The sequence below is a fragment of the Aedes aegypti genome, unplaced genomic scaffold (assembly GCF_002204515.2).
Source record: "Aedes aegypti strain LVP_AGWG unplaced genomic scaffold, AaegL5.0 Primary Assembly AGWG_AaegL5_hic_scaff_778_PBJ_arrow, whole genome shotgun sequence".
Lineage (NCBI taxonomy): Eukaryota > Metazoa > Arthropoda > Insecta > Diptera > Culicidae > Aedes > Aedes aegypti.
In genome coordinates, this window is record NW_018736468.1 from 20419 (window position 1) to 35788 (window position 15370).

At 40.6% G+C, this 15370-nt stretch overlaps 1 protein-coding gene across 1 annotated transcript; it reads left to right on the plus strand.

Moving 5' to 3' along the window:
• The first annotated feature begins 9335 nt into the window (after positions 1–9335).
• LOC110681382 (uncharacterized protein NCBP2-AS2 homolog) lies at positions 9336–9822 on the plus strand. Its single transcript, XM_021857124.1, has one exon. The coding sequence runs from the start codon at positions 9538–9540 to the stop codon at positions 9802–9804; it is 267 nt and encodes an 88-aa protein (XP_021712816.1). The 5' UTR covers positions 9336–9537; the 3' UTR covers positions 9805–9822.
• Positions 9823–15370: the final 5548 nt, after the last annotated feature.

Here is a 15370-nt window from a genome sequence, read left to right on the forward strand (position 1 = left end):
CAATGTCGAGAAGAGATGTCGGTTTTTGAGCATTTGATGAATCCAATTGGTAATCATTGTAGGTAGCCCATGGTTTCGTGCGGCTTCCAATATGGCATCGAAAGACACGTTATCAAAGGCACCCTCAATATCCAAGAAAACACCCAAGCACGATTGCTTCTGAGCGAATGCTTTCTCGATATCGTATACAACTTTGTGTAAAAGAGTCACAGTGGACTTTCCAGATTGGTAAGCATGTTGATTCACATGAAGAGGCATGTTTGCCAAATAAACATCACGGATGTGATGATCGATAATCCGTTCCAGACATTTCAGAAGAAAAGAGGTCAGACTGATTGGTCTAAAACTCTTCGCTTCCTCATACGACGCACGTCCTCCTTTTGGGATAAACTTTACAGTAATATCACGCCAGGATTTGGGAATGTACCCGGTAGCAAAACTGCTTACAAGTAGCTTTTTCAAAACATGTTTGATAAACTCAAATCCCTTTTGGAGCAGAACAGGATAAATCCCATCCGCTCCTGGAGATTTGAAAGGAGCAAAACTATTAAGTGCCCATTGAATCGATTCAGTAGTTACGATACTGCGAGCCGAGGCCAGAGACTCGTAACTACATGAAAAGACATTTGATTCATCCGTAGATGCTATGTCCACACATCCGGGGAAGTGTGTATTGAATAAACATTCTAAAACTTCTTCATCGGAAGAAGTAAAGTCACCATTAGGTAAGCGAATTTCGTTCACTTGGAAATCCTTAGATTTTGCAAGAATTTTGTTCAACCGACTGACTTCACTCAAACTGGAAACATTTGTACAAAGGTTTTTCCAGCCGGATCGTTCAGCAGAACGAAGAGCCTTCTTGTAAGCCTTGCGAGCTGACTTGAACGACTCTGATCCAGCTGAACGGCGTCTGTTCCAACTCCTTCTACATTGTTTCCTGAGTCTAGTCAGATCGGAATTCCACCATGGGGTCCCTCTTGTAGTCTTTACAGACCGCAGAGGACATGCTTCTTCAAAAGCTTCCATAATGTAGGATGTTGTAGTATCAACGGCATCATCCAGATCACTTGGATTTTCAATGGACGGAGAATATCCATGAAATTTGGTCGCAACCAATTCAATGTAGAGTTCCCAGTTTGTTGACCGGGGATTCCTAAAACGCAAAGTCTGCGCAGTTACATTTGAATGTTCAAAGAAGATGTAGCGATGATCAGATAATGATTCCTCATCTGATACATGCCAATTCGTCAACTCGTGACTGATTCTATTTGAGCAGAGCGTTATGTCTAACACTTCTTCTCTATTAGAAACCATGAAGGTTGGGCGATTGCCTATGTTAAGTAATCCAAGGTCTGTACTACTTAAGTATTCCATCAGACTGGAGCCTCTCAAATTGATATCCGAGCTGCCCCAGATGATGTGATGAGCATTGGCATCACTGCCCACAATCAGCGGAAGGCCTTTTGTTACGCAGTGTACGACAACTCGTTTGAAGTCATCCGTTGGGGATGGTTCATCATGTGGTAAATATACCGAACAATAGACGTATTTCCTGTTGAGGTCACCAACAGAAACATCGATTGTGACAGCACATACATCTCTGGTAGTTAACTCAGAAATGAGTGTAGCAACGATTGCTTTATTAACGAGCACGCATGCGCGGGGCATGGAGCGCGAGTTTGCCATTTCAAGCTTGCTAAAAGTAGCAAAAACTGGGTCCACAAGGTTACCTAGATAGAAGTTCCCTCTACGAAAGTAGGGTTCTTGAACTAGCGCCACTTGGGCTGCACCATTTTGCATGAGTCTGCAAAGATTGATCGTTGCTGTTCTTTTATGCTGAAGATTGATCTGAGCTAACCTAACCGTAGCCACTACCCAAACTAGGCAGGATTAAGCTTTTTGCAATCTCAGCACGAAAAAGACCAGCAACGAAAAAACCAGATCGGTATCTATTTAATGTCGCCAAAGGCGAAAGAGCACAGAATACACTGTGTAAAACGCATAATGCGAATCCATATAGGTGATAATTTAAATTAAATGTCAACATATTCATAATCCCACCCTTATTAAGCCTCAAGATAGAGACTGAAGAAGGGCAGCCGATTATCTCGGAGAAACACAAGGTCACCTGCACCATTGCTCCGGGTAGCACAGGAAGGACTCAATACTGTGGAGGGCGCCCTGGTACCCCACAGGCTCCGTTTGCGGTTAGGTTTTATTTAGACCCCCCTAACCATTCATTCTTAGGCACGGTACGCATCACACCATAAATTAGGGGTCACCTGTGAGGTGGACTTTTACCACCGGAACAGGCAATCCGTAGTGTTAATTCTTAGCCAGTTGAAACAACCGCTACCGACACTACGCGGCTATCTAGGCTGCTCGGGAAAAGGAGGTTAATATTGATGATTAACTCCTGACGTGCCCAAGCAGCCACTCATATTTTTCCGTTTTGACCCAATCTCACCCCCTAGACCCATTGTCACCCGCATAGAGCTATGGAAAATCATGGACGAGAACAGCTTTCCCGGGGAGCTCACAAGATTGATCAGAGCAACGATGGACGGTGTGCAAAACTGCGTGAAGATCTCGGGCGAACACTCCAGTTCGTTCGAGTCTCGGCGGGGACTACGACAGGGCGACGGACTTTCGTGCCTGTTGTTCAATATTGCGTTTGAAGGTGTCATGCGGAGAGCCGGACTTAACAGTCGAGGCACGATTTTCACGAGATCCGGACAATTTGTTTGCTTCGCGGACGACATGGATATTATTGGGAGAAAAATTGAAACGGTGGCAGATTTGTTCACCCGCCTGAAACGCGAAGCAACAAGAGTCGGGCTAATGGTGAATGCGTCGAAAACAAAGTACATGCTGGTTGGCGGAACTGAGCGCGACAGGGCCCGCCTAGGAAGCAGTGTTACGATAGACGGGGATACCTTCGAGGTGGTGGACGAGTTCGTCTACCTCGGATCCTTGTTGACGGCTGACAACAATGTTAGTCGGGAAATACGAAGGCGCATCATCAGCGGAAGTCGTGCCTACTATGGGCTCCAGAAGAAACTGCGGTCAAGAAAGATTCACCCCCGCACCAAATGCACGATGTACAAAACGCTCATAAGACCGGTAGTCCTCTATGGGCATGAGGCGTGGACTATGCTCGAGGAGGACTTGCAAGCTCTTGGGGTTTTCGAACGCCGAGTGCTAAGGACGATCTTCGGCGGCGTGCAGGAGAACGGCGTGTGGCGGCGAAGGATGAACCACGAGCTCGCTCAACTCTACGGCGAACCCAGTATCGTGAAGGTAGCTAAAGCTGGAAGGATACGCTGGGCAGGACATGTTGCAAGAATGCCGGACAACAACCCTGTAAAGATGGTGTTCGCCACGAATCCGGTCGGAACAAGAAGGCGTGGGGCGCAGCGAGCTAGGTGGATTGACCAGGTACACCAGGACCTGGAGAGCGTGGGTCTCAGTCGAGGATGGAGAGAAGCGGCCATGAACCGAGGGAATTGGCGAAATATTGTTGGCGAGGCTTTATCAAGATAATTGATGTAAAGCCAAATAAGTAAGTAAGTACCCATTGTCACCCCCATCGACGGTATACGGGTTTATAAAAAAAAGTAAAAAAAAAAACTTTGACCCTTTCCAAATGTTAGTCTAGATCGATTTTGAAAAAAAAAACAAAGTATGTAAAGTATCTTATGTCGTTTTCGTTTTTAGGAACTGGGTCGGTGATCAACACATAAATAAACCAATGTCAAATAAATTGTAGTTCGGTCGAACCTGAATCGGGTTGGGGTTGAAACTGTGATTCAGAACGGGTTGCGCCAGTTCCAACCTAGGTTCAAAAACGAATTCGACATTAGTTTCACATAGTCTTCACACCCAGAAAGTTTCATTGAATTCTGAAGGGGTGCTGCCAATCCCTTTGTGGAGTTGGCGTGAAATCCGTCATAAATAACACGGCACCGCTAAAACGTCAAATAGTAAACCCGTGCATATGTCCATAGCTCGATATTGACTCATGAAACCATACTTGAAATAAAAACAAAAATCATGGTTACTATGATGCACCCAATCAGCTTTCCAAAGAATATCTGTTCCATGACTCAATATTTCCATTAGTTGATGATCCCTTAAATATCTACTGGAAATTTAACTGTAGTTAGGATTCTGAAGTATTTACTTATGGAATTTTCATGCTGAATAGCGCCGTTTGGTAGCATAGTTTCGAATCAAACGGATTATAACATGTTAAACATACTTTAGCCTTGGACAGAATAAACAACTTTGTTGAAGACATCATTTTCATGATTATCCAATCACGATCCTAGATATTTGGGTTCCGACGTGTTTGTGTGCATCAAAATCCAAGGATATTCACCAGAAAAGTCGAAAAAACGAAAGTTAACGGACCTGTCATTTTGTATGGGGTGATTCAAATCGTTTTCCAACAGCCTACTTGATGGCAAGACGAAGTTTGCCGGGACCACTAGTTAATCATAAATATGCATGCTCACTAGCGCCACCTGTTGGATGACTTTTAAAACTTGAGGTCCTTCCCATTTAGGCTTCTATCTAATGAACAACTTTGCCGAATATGTAATATTTCTAAGTAATGAGGATATCCCAGGATCATTTTTTTAAGAATCAGGATCCAAAGATATCTGCGTCCTTGATCTACTAAACAGCTTTGCTAAAGACACCATCTTGCTAAAATATCGCTATCCTGAAAATTTGTTTACATTAGGGAAATCTGCAAACAGACGCCTGAGAAGGTAACTCAGGCAGTATGGGGTTGCCGCACCAACTACGACCCACTCAAACCAGCCGATGCACTGTACTTGAGCAATTATTGTTGAATTGCTCAAGTGGTGTACAGTGCATCGATATTACCCTTGGCCTCAGACCCTTATCTCCCCGGACCCACCTTACGGTATTTCGGTATGGTACTGCTATCCTGAGATAGCCGCGATCAATATACAGCATGCTCACTAGCGCACATGCTAGACCTTGACGTACTCAATACTTTTGCCGAAGACGTCAACTTTCTAGGTAATCGGGATCCTGAGATATCTGTGTTCAAAAAATGTCATACTCACTAGCGTCATCTGGTGAAAGAATTCCAAATTAAATAGATCATCACATATTACTCCTTGAACTATCGAACAACTTTGCCAAAAACACCATATTTCTAAAAAATCGGGATCATTCGTGATTGAAAAATTGCATGCTCACTAGCACCATCTGATGGCATAATTTCAAGTTGAATGGCCTATGATATGATAGTTCTTGACCTACTAAACAACTTTGTCGAAGACCGCATCTTTCTAGGTAATCAGGATCCTGAGATATCCGTGTTTGAAAAATTACATGCTCACTAGCGCCAACTGGTGACAGAATTCCGAAACAAGCAGCCAATCTCATGTTAGTCCTTGATTTACTGAACAACTTTGCCGAAGACACCATCTTGCTAAAAAATCTAGATCCTGAGATATTTGTGATCAAGATGTTGCATTGCGAAATCCACTTCATCGGTTCCCCCGGGACACATTCCGACGGCCACTGAAGGGTGAGGATGTTTTCAAAGTTTAATTTGTCCACTGACCGATTGGTACCGTTGCACTGAAAAAATTTGCCGAAGACATCAATACTCTATCTTGCCTAGCTTTAGATTGACAATCAAAATTGCTCCGCGTGTACTCAGTACACGATGCGACCGCTGGTGTAACTTTTTTTTGAGCGACTGACGGAAGGTTAATAAAAAGAAGAAGGAATCATAACTCAAAGTATCCTATATGGTTTAGTAGAGAAATCAAAAATTTAAAGAATCGTAAGCAAAAGGCACATAAAATATACAAAAAATGTAAAAATGATGCAAATTTAATTAACTATTTAAATATTTGCGATCAATTAAATCTTGCCATTGATACCGCATTTGAAGAGTATAATGAACGAACTGAGCGTGAAATGAAATCATGTCCTAAAAATTTCTTTAATTACGTTAAAACAAAAACCAACTTTCCATCTGAAATGCACCTTGATGATAAAATTGGTGTGAACCCTGAAGAAAGCTGCAATCTGTTTGCAACATTTTTTCAAGACGTTTACACTACTTATTCGGAAAATAATCGAGATCGTGAATATTTCTCATTTCTTCCGGAAATCCCAAATGACATTTGCGTCAATCAAATCAAAGTACATGATATTGTAGATGCACTAAAAAGTCTAGATGTCTCCAAAGGTGCTGGACCTGACGGGATTCCACCTGTATTTTTGAAAATGTTATCAATCGAACTTGCATCTCCGCTATTTTGGCTCTACAATATGTCTCTGCAATCAGGTAGTTTCCCTGAAACATGGAAAAGCTCATTTTTAGTGCCGATCTTTAAATGTGGCAAAAAATCCGACATACGTAATTATCGTGGGATAGCCATTATCTCTTGTATTCCAAAGATTTTCGAGGCAATAATAAATAAAATTTTATTCGATATGGTTAAAAACAGAATAACTCATACTCAGCATGGATTTTTTAAGGGACGATCAACATGCACAAACTTGCTGGAGTTCATTCATTATTCTTTGACAGCCATGGATAATGGTAATCACGTGGAAGCTCTCTATACAGATTTCAGTAAAGCTTTCGATCGCATTGACATACCAATGTTGCTTTTTAAGTTAGAAAAATAGGATTTCAACCGGACCTTCTTAACGATCAACGCTCCGTCATCGTAATCATCGTAATCATCGAAACTTCAAAAGCAGTTTTTCTGTTTAAAACTGAAAATTATTCGATGAAAATGTGTTCACTGTGTTTCGGTTGGAAAATAGAATACAGTGAACACATTTTCCTGTAAATTTTCTTGATTTTGAACAAAAAAACTGCTTTTGAAAATTTCGAAATCAATGACGGATCCTGCCCCCTTAAATGGGTAGAGTCTTATCTTACTAATCGCCAACAAATAGTTAGATACAAAGGAGTAAAATCTATTCCAATTAAAGTTACATCGGGAGTTCCTCAAGGGTCTCATTTAGGGCCATTATTCTTTATTTTATACGTTAACGACATTTCCTTCATTCTGAAAAAAGTGAAAGCTCTCATATATGCTGATGACATGAAACTGTTTCTTGAAATAGTAAACGATGAAGATATACATACTTTTCAAAATGAAATTGATATGTTTTACAAATGGTGCAATAAAAGCCTTCTTCAATTGAACGTAAAAAAATGTAATTCAATATCCTTTAGCAGAAAGCGTAGTATACCTAACACAACAGTCTACCTAGGGAATCAACTAGTAGAAAAATGCGTAAGAATAAGAGATTTAGGAGTGATTTTAGATTCCAAAGTTACTTTTATATATCACTATAATACAATTATCAACAAGGCAAACAAGATGTTAGCATTTATAAAACGATTTAGCTATAATTTTCACGATCCATACACTATAAAAACATTATACATAACCTATGTGCGTTCAATTTTAGAATACTGTAGCATAGTTTGGTCACCATTTTCATCAACCCATGAAAATCGTATAGAATCAGTTCAAAAACAAATTCTGTTGTTCGCACTTCGAAAATTAGGTTGAACAAGGTTACCTCTACCATCTTATGAAGCACGATGCATGCTTATTAATATTCAAACATTGAAGAAACGTCGCGAATTTGCAATGGTCTCGTTCGTAAACGATATAGTTTCGCATCGTATTGACTCGATGACACTTTTATCAAAATTAAATTTTTATGCTCCTTCAAGACAACTGCGAAGTCGTAGTATTTTTTATACAAACCATCACCGCACAAATTATGCCAAATTTGAGCCTTTAAATCAAATAATGTCTGTTTACAATAAACATTGCGAAACCATTGCACATTGGACCGAATCGACAATTTAGCCGGAAAAAAGTGTTATCTCTGTTCTCGTCGAATTTAGACGTTCGATGTCTTCAGAGAAGTTATTCGTAATTGAGTTTTGCATCTTTTAAGGAAAAAGTTAAATAGGGTGGCCCATATTTAAGCTAAAATTTTGACTCAAACTTTTTTGTTTGATGAAATTTGTGGCTGCGCTCTTCTGCAAACTTTTCGAAAATATTATTTTGAACAACTTTGTCGAAGACACTTTTGATCTAACTCTTCATTTGAGCTAAGTAAATTGATTTTGAAAGTATTAACTTAGGGTGGACCCAAAAAATCAGTTATTTTGATCTAACTTTTTTGTTTTCAGTTCTACGTGAATGTGGTCTTTAGAAGAGTTGTAGAGGAAGTAAAGATACACGTTTTTGCTGAACATCGCAAGTTTGTAATTCTTGTGATTTTGAAATTATAAGCAAATTTAAGTGAAAAACTATGAAATCTTAAGATGAGTTACAAGCGAATTTCGTGTTTTTTAAGTGCGTCTTTGAAGTGAATTTTCTCAATTTACAAAAAATACGTTCTCACAGTTTTTGCAGCAAAAGTTGCCTATCGTATGGCCTTTCGAATGCTACTTAAAGAAAAATTTTATCGAACTAACTCCATGAGTTATGGGCATCTTAAGATTTCATAGTTTTTCACTTAAATTTGCTTATAATTTCAAAATCACAAGAATTACAAACTTGCGATGTTCAACAAAAACGTGTATCTTTACTTCCTCTACAACTCCTCTAAAGACCACATTCACGTAAAACTGAAAACAAAAAAGTTAGATCAAAATAACTGATTTTTTTGGGTCCACCCTAAGTTAATACTTTCAAAATCAATTTACTTAACTCAAATGAAGAGTTAGATCAAAAGTGTCTTCGACAAAGTTGTTCAAAATAATATTTTCTAAAAGTTTGCAGAAGAGCGCAGCCACAAATTTCGTCAAACAAAAAAGTTTGAGTCAAAATTTTAGCTTAAATATGGGCCACCCTATTTAACTTTTTCCTTAAAATATACAAAACTCAATTACGAATAACTTCTCTGAAGACATCGAACGTCTAAATTCGACGAGAACAGAGATAACACTTTTTTCCGGCTAAATTGTCGATTCGGTCCAATGTGCATTGACTTTACTATGACGAAATCGGAACTAAAAGAAAAATTTATGTCACATCAAAATTTCGAACTAGATTAAGAAAATAACGTTTTCAAACTATATAATATTAAGTGTAAAATTGTAACAAAATGGTCTACTTCTGATTGACGACATGAAATAAATAAATCATCATTAATTTGTTATCTGTACAGTCATCTAGGTACTTATGATTCAAGTTTTCAATTTTTATAAATGTAACAGAAGTATAGATGTAACTAGACCAGTTCTAATAGATAGATACATCTACATCTAGAGATTTGTTTACATTAGGAGAATAAATGTTTTTGATTTTTATACCTTTTTTCCCACTTATAGGTTCTGGAACTGCAGAAGAGGCTGGACTCCGCTAGGATAACAATTCGACAATTACCTGGAATCGACTATAGCAAGGAGGAGCAACTGAGAAGACTTGAGAGTCTTCGAAAGCAACTAGCGTTGAAACAACAATTGATTAAAAAATACAAGAACGTTCAATTTTAATCATGCTTCGCGTTATTCTGCGATATTTGGCTAATAATGAGCAGCTTATACAACGGCTCGCTGAGAGTTATCCTATGCGCAGAGCTGCTCAATTACTAGTAAGTGCTTATTATAGAGGTCGGGCAATTGCCCAGGACCAGAAAATAGGAGAGATGACTCCGGAAAAATTTAAACGAATGATGAATACATTTAAAACAAATGTCCAGCAGGAAATTAAAGCAGCAAAGGAGGATTTGAAAAAAACGTCAATGATAAATATAGCAACCTAGTAATATACTCACATAAAATGGAATTAAATTTATTTAGAAAGAAATTCAGATTTTGTTTTGATTAGATTATTTTTATTTCGTACGTTTAGGTTTGCAGTCTTTGACGTTAGCGTAACTTGATCAAAATTCCCATTGGGATGCACAATTTATTGAGCAATATGCCTATTCAGCATAAAAGTTTAAGTTTGGAGTTTGGAGTTTTTCCAGAGGGCGCTTAAAGGATTAGTGAGTTTGTATGTTAGTTCAAAACACTTTTCAATCACAGAAGTAACTCTCGACGAGACAAATCATGAACAACTTTCCAAGAAATCTCGCTGAACTAGAAGGACCAACGAGAGATTCTCTCCTCTCTCGCTCTCTTTCGATTTAGACAGTGTAATACTGTGCTTTCCCAAACATTTTTACCTTTCGCCCTCTTGAGGTAAATATATTTTAAAATCGAAAATGAAAGGTTGAAATCTTTCATTCCGGGCTGAAGTTGCTCAATAGGGCGATATTCAAAACTGAAAAGATGGCAATAGACGGCTCTTTTTAAGTGGTAGTAAAAACGAAATCCTGAAGCAAACAAACCACCATTGAAGATGAAGTAAAAACAAAAAGTTATCTATTCACAATACGATGATTTCTAATCACTACTTTTTCGATCCAGTTTCCTAAATGGTATTGTGCATCCCGATAAAATTCAGAAAAAATAAATTTGCTCAATTTCCTCTTCTTTATCAACGAACTTAGTAACACACGATAGACTCATCGTGGCATCCATGAACAATCTATGTTCAAACTATCGTTGAAAAGAAAATATTTCTGTTTTATATCATATCGATCATTCGGTGATCTATCCCCGGATCATATGCTTGCTAACAACAGGCATGTTGATACACTTTCAGTTCATCTATGTCCGGTAGAAACGATATTACATCCCCAAAACTACAAAATTGATCATCATTTATGGATAGCAAACAGTTGCACCTTAAGCACCGCCAACACATTTCAATCGGAAGGATTTTGGCGCGCTCGAACTGACACATCCTCCGTTGTGGTGAAACTTCTTCCGTCGACGTGATGTTGGACAGTTTTCTAAACAGTCGAGATAAAAGCCGAGCTGGCAGAGCAATGACAGTTAGTTCGTTCAAAACTTCGCTTCGGAAGTCCAACTGGCGAACTCCAGATTGGTGCTGCGAAGTCAATAGTAGGGTTTCAATGCTAGTAATGGACCCCTTAGTAGCTGAAATTCATTCTAGACGCTTTTCCGCAATGATATCTCAGACGCATATACGTTTTGTGGGAGTCTAATACAAATTCAATGTCTTTACTTCATACACTCAAAATAATCCAAACGTCATTGTTACGTGAAAACATACGTGATTTTTTTCCATCGCACTTTTCGCGTAGCTCTTACGTGAATCATAGGTAACCCAGAATGAACGCATGATTTTTTGAACTTTGTCCATTCCACCGGCGCTACACGTAAGAGCTACGTGGATTTTCCGGTAGCCTTTACGAAGCGTTTCAATACAACCTAGATGGTTTCGCATTAATTTAACTGTAATAAAGACCAATCTAATTTCTAATAGGCTTTGGAAGAAAACTAATTCCCAATTGGAAAATGCAAACAAACTTAAAAGATTGTGATATTTTTATTGTCAATCTGAGCATTTTGATTCCTGTTTCCCCAATGTTGTGAGTTTCTTGTCGGTCTTGTTGTAGCCTTCGCGTGCTATAATGATAGAGGTTATAAATCAGGTATAAAATATGAAGTATGCAGGGATTCTTTGGCATTCAAAACATATTTACCTTGAGATCAATCTTACACAGGGTTTAAAGCAGCAGTAGCTTTCTGAAGTTTCTTCTAAAATCAAGCGGGCGCCATCTTTTGAGCTCAACACCGAATGTTATGTACAATATGCAGATGTCAAAATGAACCTAGGCACCTACGTGAATTTAACGTAAGTGCGATAGGTAAACTCAGTAAAACTAACGAGTCACTTTTTGGTGGTTATGAATGATTTAGTGATCTTTATTTAGTCAGGTGAATGGAGGTAAAATGAACTTCGAATGATCTACGTGATTTTTCACGTAGCAATGACGTTTGGATTTTTTTGAGTGTAGTACGTCTATGAAACATACAAAATCATTCGATTTTTACAGCGAAATATGCATTTGAAAAACTGTTGTCGAATGCCTATTATGGACCCTCCCGGGGTCCATAATAGGATTGTTTACAAATTTGACGTTGCGTATTATGGACCCTCCATTTGATTCCCATGTAATCCGGCTCGCTGCCGATGAGCCTATTTGACTCACCTGGAAATGCGTATTATGGACCCTCTTGTGTGGTTTCATTTACAAAACTGTTCAAATATCTGTATTTATGCGTCTCAAACCAAATATTTTGCCTGAAACTGCTGATTAACAATGTAATCGAAGTTCCCCCGGTAGATTTTCATAGGAATAAATTTGCTTTGAGTGTTAATTTTATGTTTTTCTGTAGGGGGTCCATAATACGCAAAGGGTCCATAACCGGCATCGACTCCCTAATTTACGTTTTTAATTGTTTTCCATACGTTTTGACAGCTCTTGACTACCATTCTTCCATGCGCTGTGTTGGAAGTTTGAGAGATTTGGAGAATCCAGCGTCCAAAACGTATGGAAAACAATTAAAATCGTAAATTACTAGTAATTAGGAAACTGGATCGAAAAAGTAGTGATTAGAAATCAAGCGGTATGTGAACAGATAACTTTTTGTTGTTAGTTCATCTTCCTTGATAAAACCTCGCTAAACAACATTTCGCCAATAGGGCGATATTCAAAACTGAAAGGCAATAGACGGGCTCTTTTCAGTGGTAGTAAAAACGAAACCCTGAAGCAAAGAAATCACCACGGAAGATGAACTAAACACAAAAAGTTATGTATTCACTTTACACTTGATTTCTAATCACTACTTTTTTGATCCAGTTTCCTAATTGTAAGTAATTTACGTTTTTCATTATTTTCCATACGTTTTGACAGTTCTCCGACTACAATTCTTTCATGCGCTTGTGTTGAAAGTTTGAGAAATTTGGAGAATCCAGCGTAGCGCGATCAGTAGGAGGAATACAAACAACAGTGTCGTCGCTCGGCGGCCAGTGAAAGAAGTTGAATGTTCGAAAGGTTGTTGCCTGTACTTTTGCCGCTGGCGCCAACTGTTAGCGTTAAGGCCGCACGGGACGTCATCATAATCACCCTATTCATTCCAAGAAGCAAATCCCAAGAACCACTCCATATATCGATGTGAAAATGTATCACTATGACTCTATATATGTAGTGCACAACCCGATAAATTTTTAGCTTTATCGGTTCACTTAAACTCGAGATTTGCTTCCACAAAGTTTTGATGATAATTGTTAGAGTGAGACGAAAGATAGGGAAAATAACACGGTCTCCCGTGTCCCCTTAAGAACGAAATAAACAGTCGTTACCCTATTCACTCGGTTCATGGCCCGCTTCTCTCCATCCTCGACTGCGACCCACGCTCTCTAGATCAATCCACCTAGCTCGCTGCGCCCCACGTCTTCTTCTTTCGACCGGATTCGTAGCGAACACCATCTTTACAGGGTTGTTGTCCGACATTTTTGCAACATGCCCTGCCCAGCGTATCCTTCCAGCTTTGGCCACTTTCTGGATACTGGGTTCGCCGTAGAGTTGGGCGAGCCCGTGGTTCATCCTACGCCGCCACACACAGTTTTCCTGCACACCGCCAAAGATTGTCCTTAGCACTCGGCGTTCGAAAACCCCAAGAGCTTGCAAGTCCTCCTCGAGCATAGTCCACGTCTCATGCTCATAGAGACTACCGGTCTTTTGAGCGTTTTGTACATCGCGCATTTGGTGCGAGGGTGAATCTTTCTCGACTGCAGTTTCTTCTGAAGCCCTAGAAGGCACGACTTCCGCTGATGATGCGCCTTCGTATTTCCCGACTAACGTTGTCAGCCGTCAACAAGGATCCGAGGTAGACAAACTCGTCCACCACCTCGAAGGTATCCCCGTCTATCGTAACACTGCTTCCTAGGCGGGCCCTGTCGCGCTCAGTTTCGCCAACCCAGCATGTACTTTGTTTTCGACGCATTCACCATTAGCCCGACTCTTGTTGCTTCGCGTTTAAGGCGGGTGAACAAATCTGCCCACCGTTTCAAATTTTCTCCCAATAATATCCATGTCGTTTGCGAAGCAGACAAATTGTCTGGATCTCGCGAAATTCGTACCTCGACTGTTAAGTCCCGGCTCTCCACATGACACCTTCAAAGGCAATATTGAACAGCAGGCACGAAAGTCCGTCGCCCTGTCGTAGTCCCCGCCGAGACTCGAACGAACTGGAGTGTTCGCCCGAGATCTTCACGCAGTTTTGCACACCGTCCATCGTTGCTCTAATCAATCTTGTGAGCTTCCCGGGAAAACTGTTCTCGTCCATGATCTTCCATAGCTCCACTGGTCAATACTGTCGTATGCCGCTTTGAAATCGATGAACAAATGGTGCGTAGGGACCTGGTACTCACGGCATTTCTGGAGGATTTGTCGTACGGAAAAGATCTGGTCCGTTGTCGAGCGGCCGTCGATAAAACCTGCTTGATAACTTCCCACGAACTCGTTTGCTATAGGTGATAGACGACGGAAGAGAATCTGAGATAGCACTTTGTAGGCGGCGTTTAGGATGGTAATTGCACGATAATTTTCACAAGCGGCCAACCTGTCCGGGCCCATCTTGATGAGTTTGGCTCCGATACCATCCTTACCAGCGGCCTTGTTGTTCTTGAGCTGTTGAATGGCATCCTTAACATCCCCCATCGTGGGAGCTGGTTGGTTTCCACTGTCCGCTGTGCTGACATAGCCATCGCCTTCGCTGTCCTGACCTTCTGTACCTGTGTTTTCTGCGCCATTCAGGTGTTCATCGTAGTGCTGCTTCCACCTTTCGATCACCTCGCGTCCGTCCGTCAAGATGCTCCCATCCTTATCCCGGCAAATTTCAGCTCGCAGCACGAAGCCTTTGCGGGAAGCGTTGAGCTTCTGATAGAACTTCCGCGTTTCTTAAGAACGGTACAGCAACTCCATTTCTTGGCATTCCACCTCTTCCAGGCGGCGCTTTTTGTCCCGGAATAAGCGGGTTTGCTGTTTCCGCTTTAGTCTGTATCGTTCCACGTTTTGTCGCGTATCATGCTGCAGCATTGCAGCCCGCGCTGCATTATTCCCCTCTAAAATCTCATGGCACTCTTCGTCAAACCAATCGTTTCTTGAGCTCCGTTCCACATATCCGAGAATGTTTTCGACAGCGTCGTTAATGGTTGCTTTGACTGTCCTCCAGCAGTCCTCAAGAGGGGCCCTATCGAGCTCGCCCTCATCCGGCAACGCTGCCTCAAGATGCTGCGCGTATGCATTGGCGACATCCGGTTGTTTCAATCGCGGTAGACTGTACCGAGGCGGGCGTCGGTACCGTACATCGTTGATGACGGATAGTTTTGAGAGCCGTAAAATGCATCTAACGAGTTATTTCTCAAAATTTGGAACTAGTTTCAAAAAAATATTCGGTGCCGGTTGT

Excerpts from the sequence above, each read along its gene's own strand:
- LOC110681382 (XM_021857124.1), top strand. The coding sequence starts at position 9,538 with ATGCTTCGCGTTATTCTGCGATATTTGGCTAATAATGAGCAGCTTATA.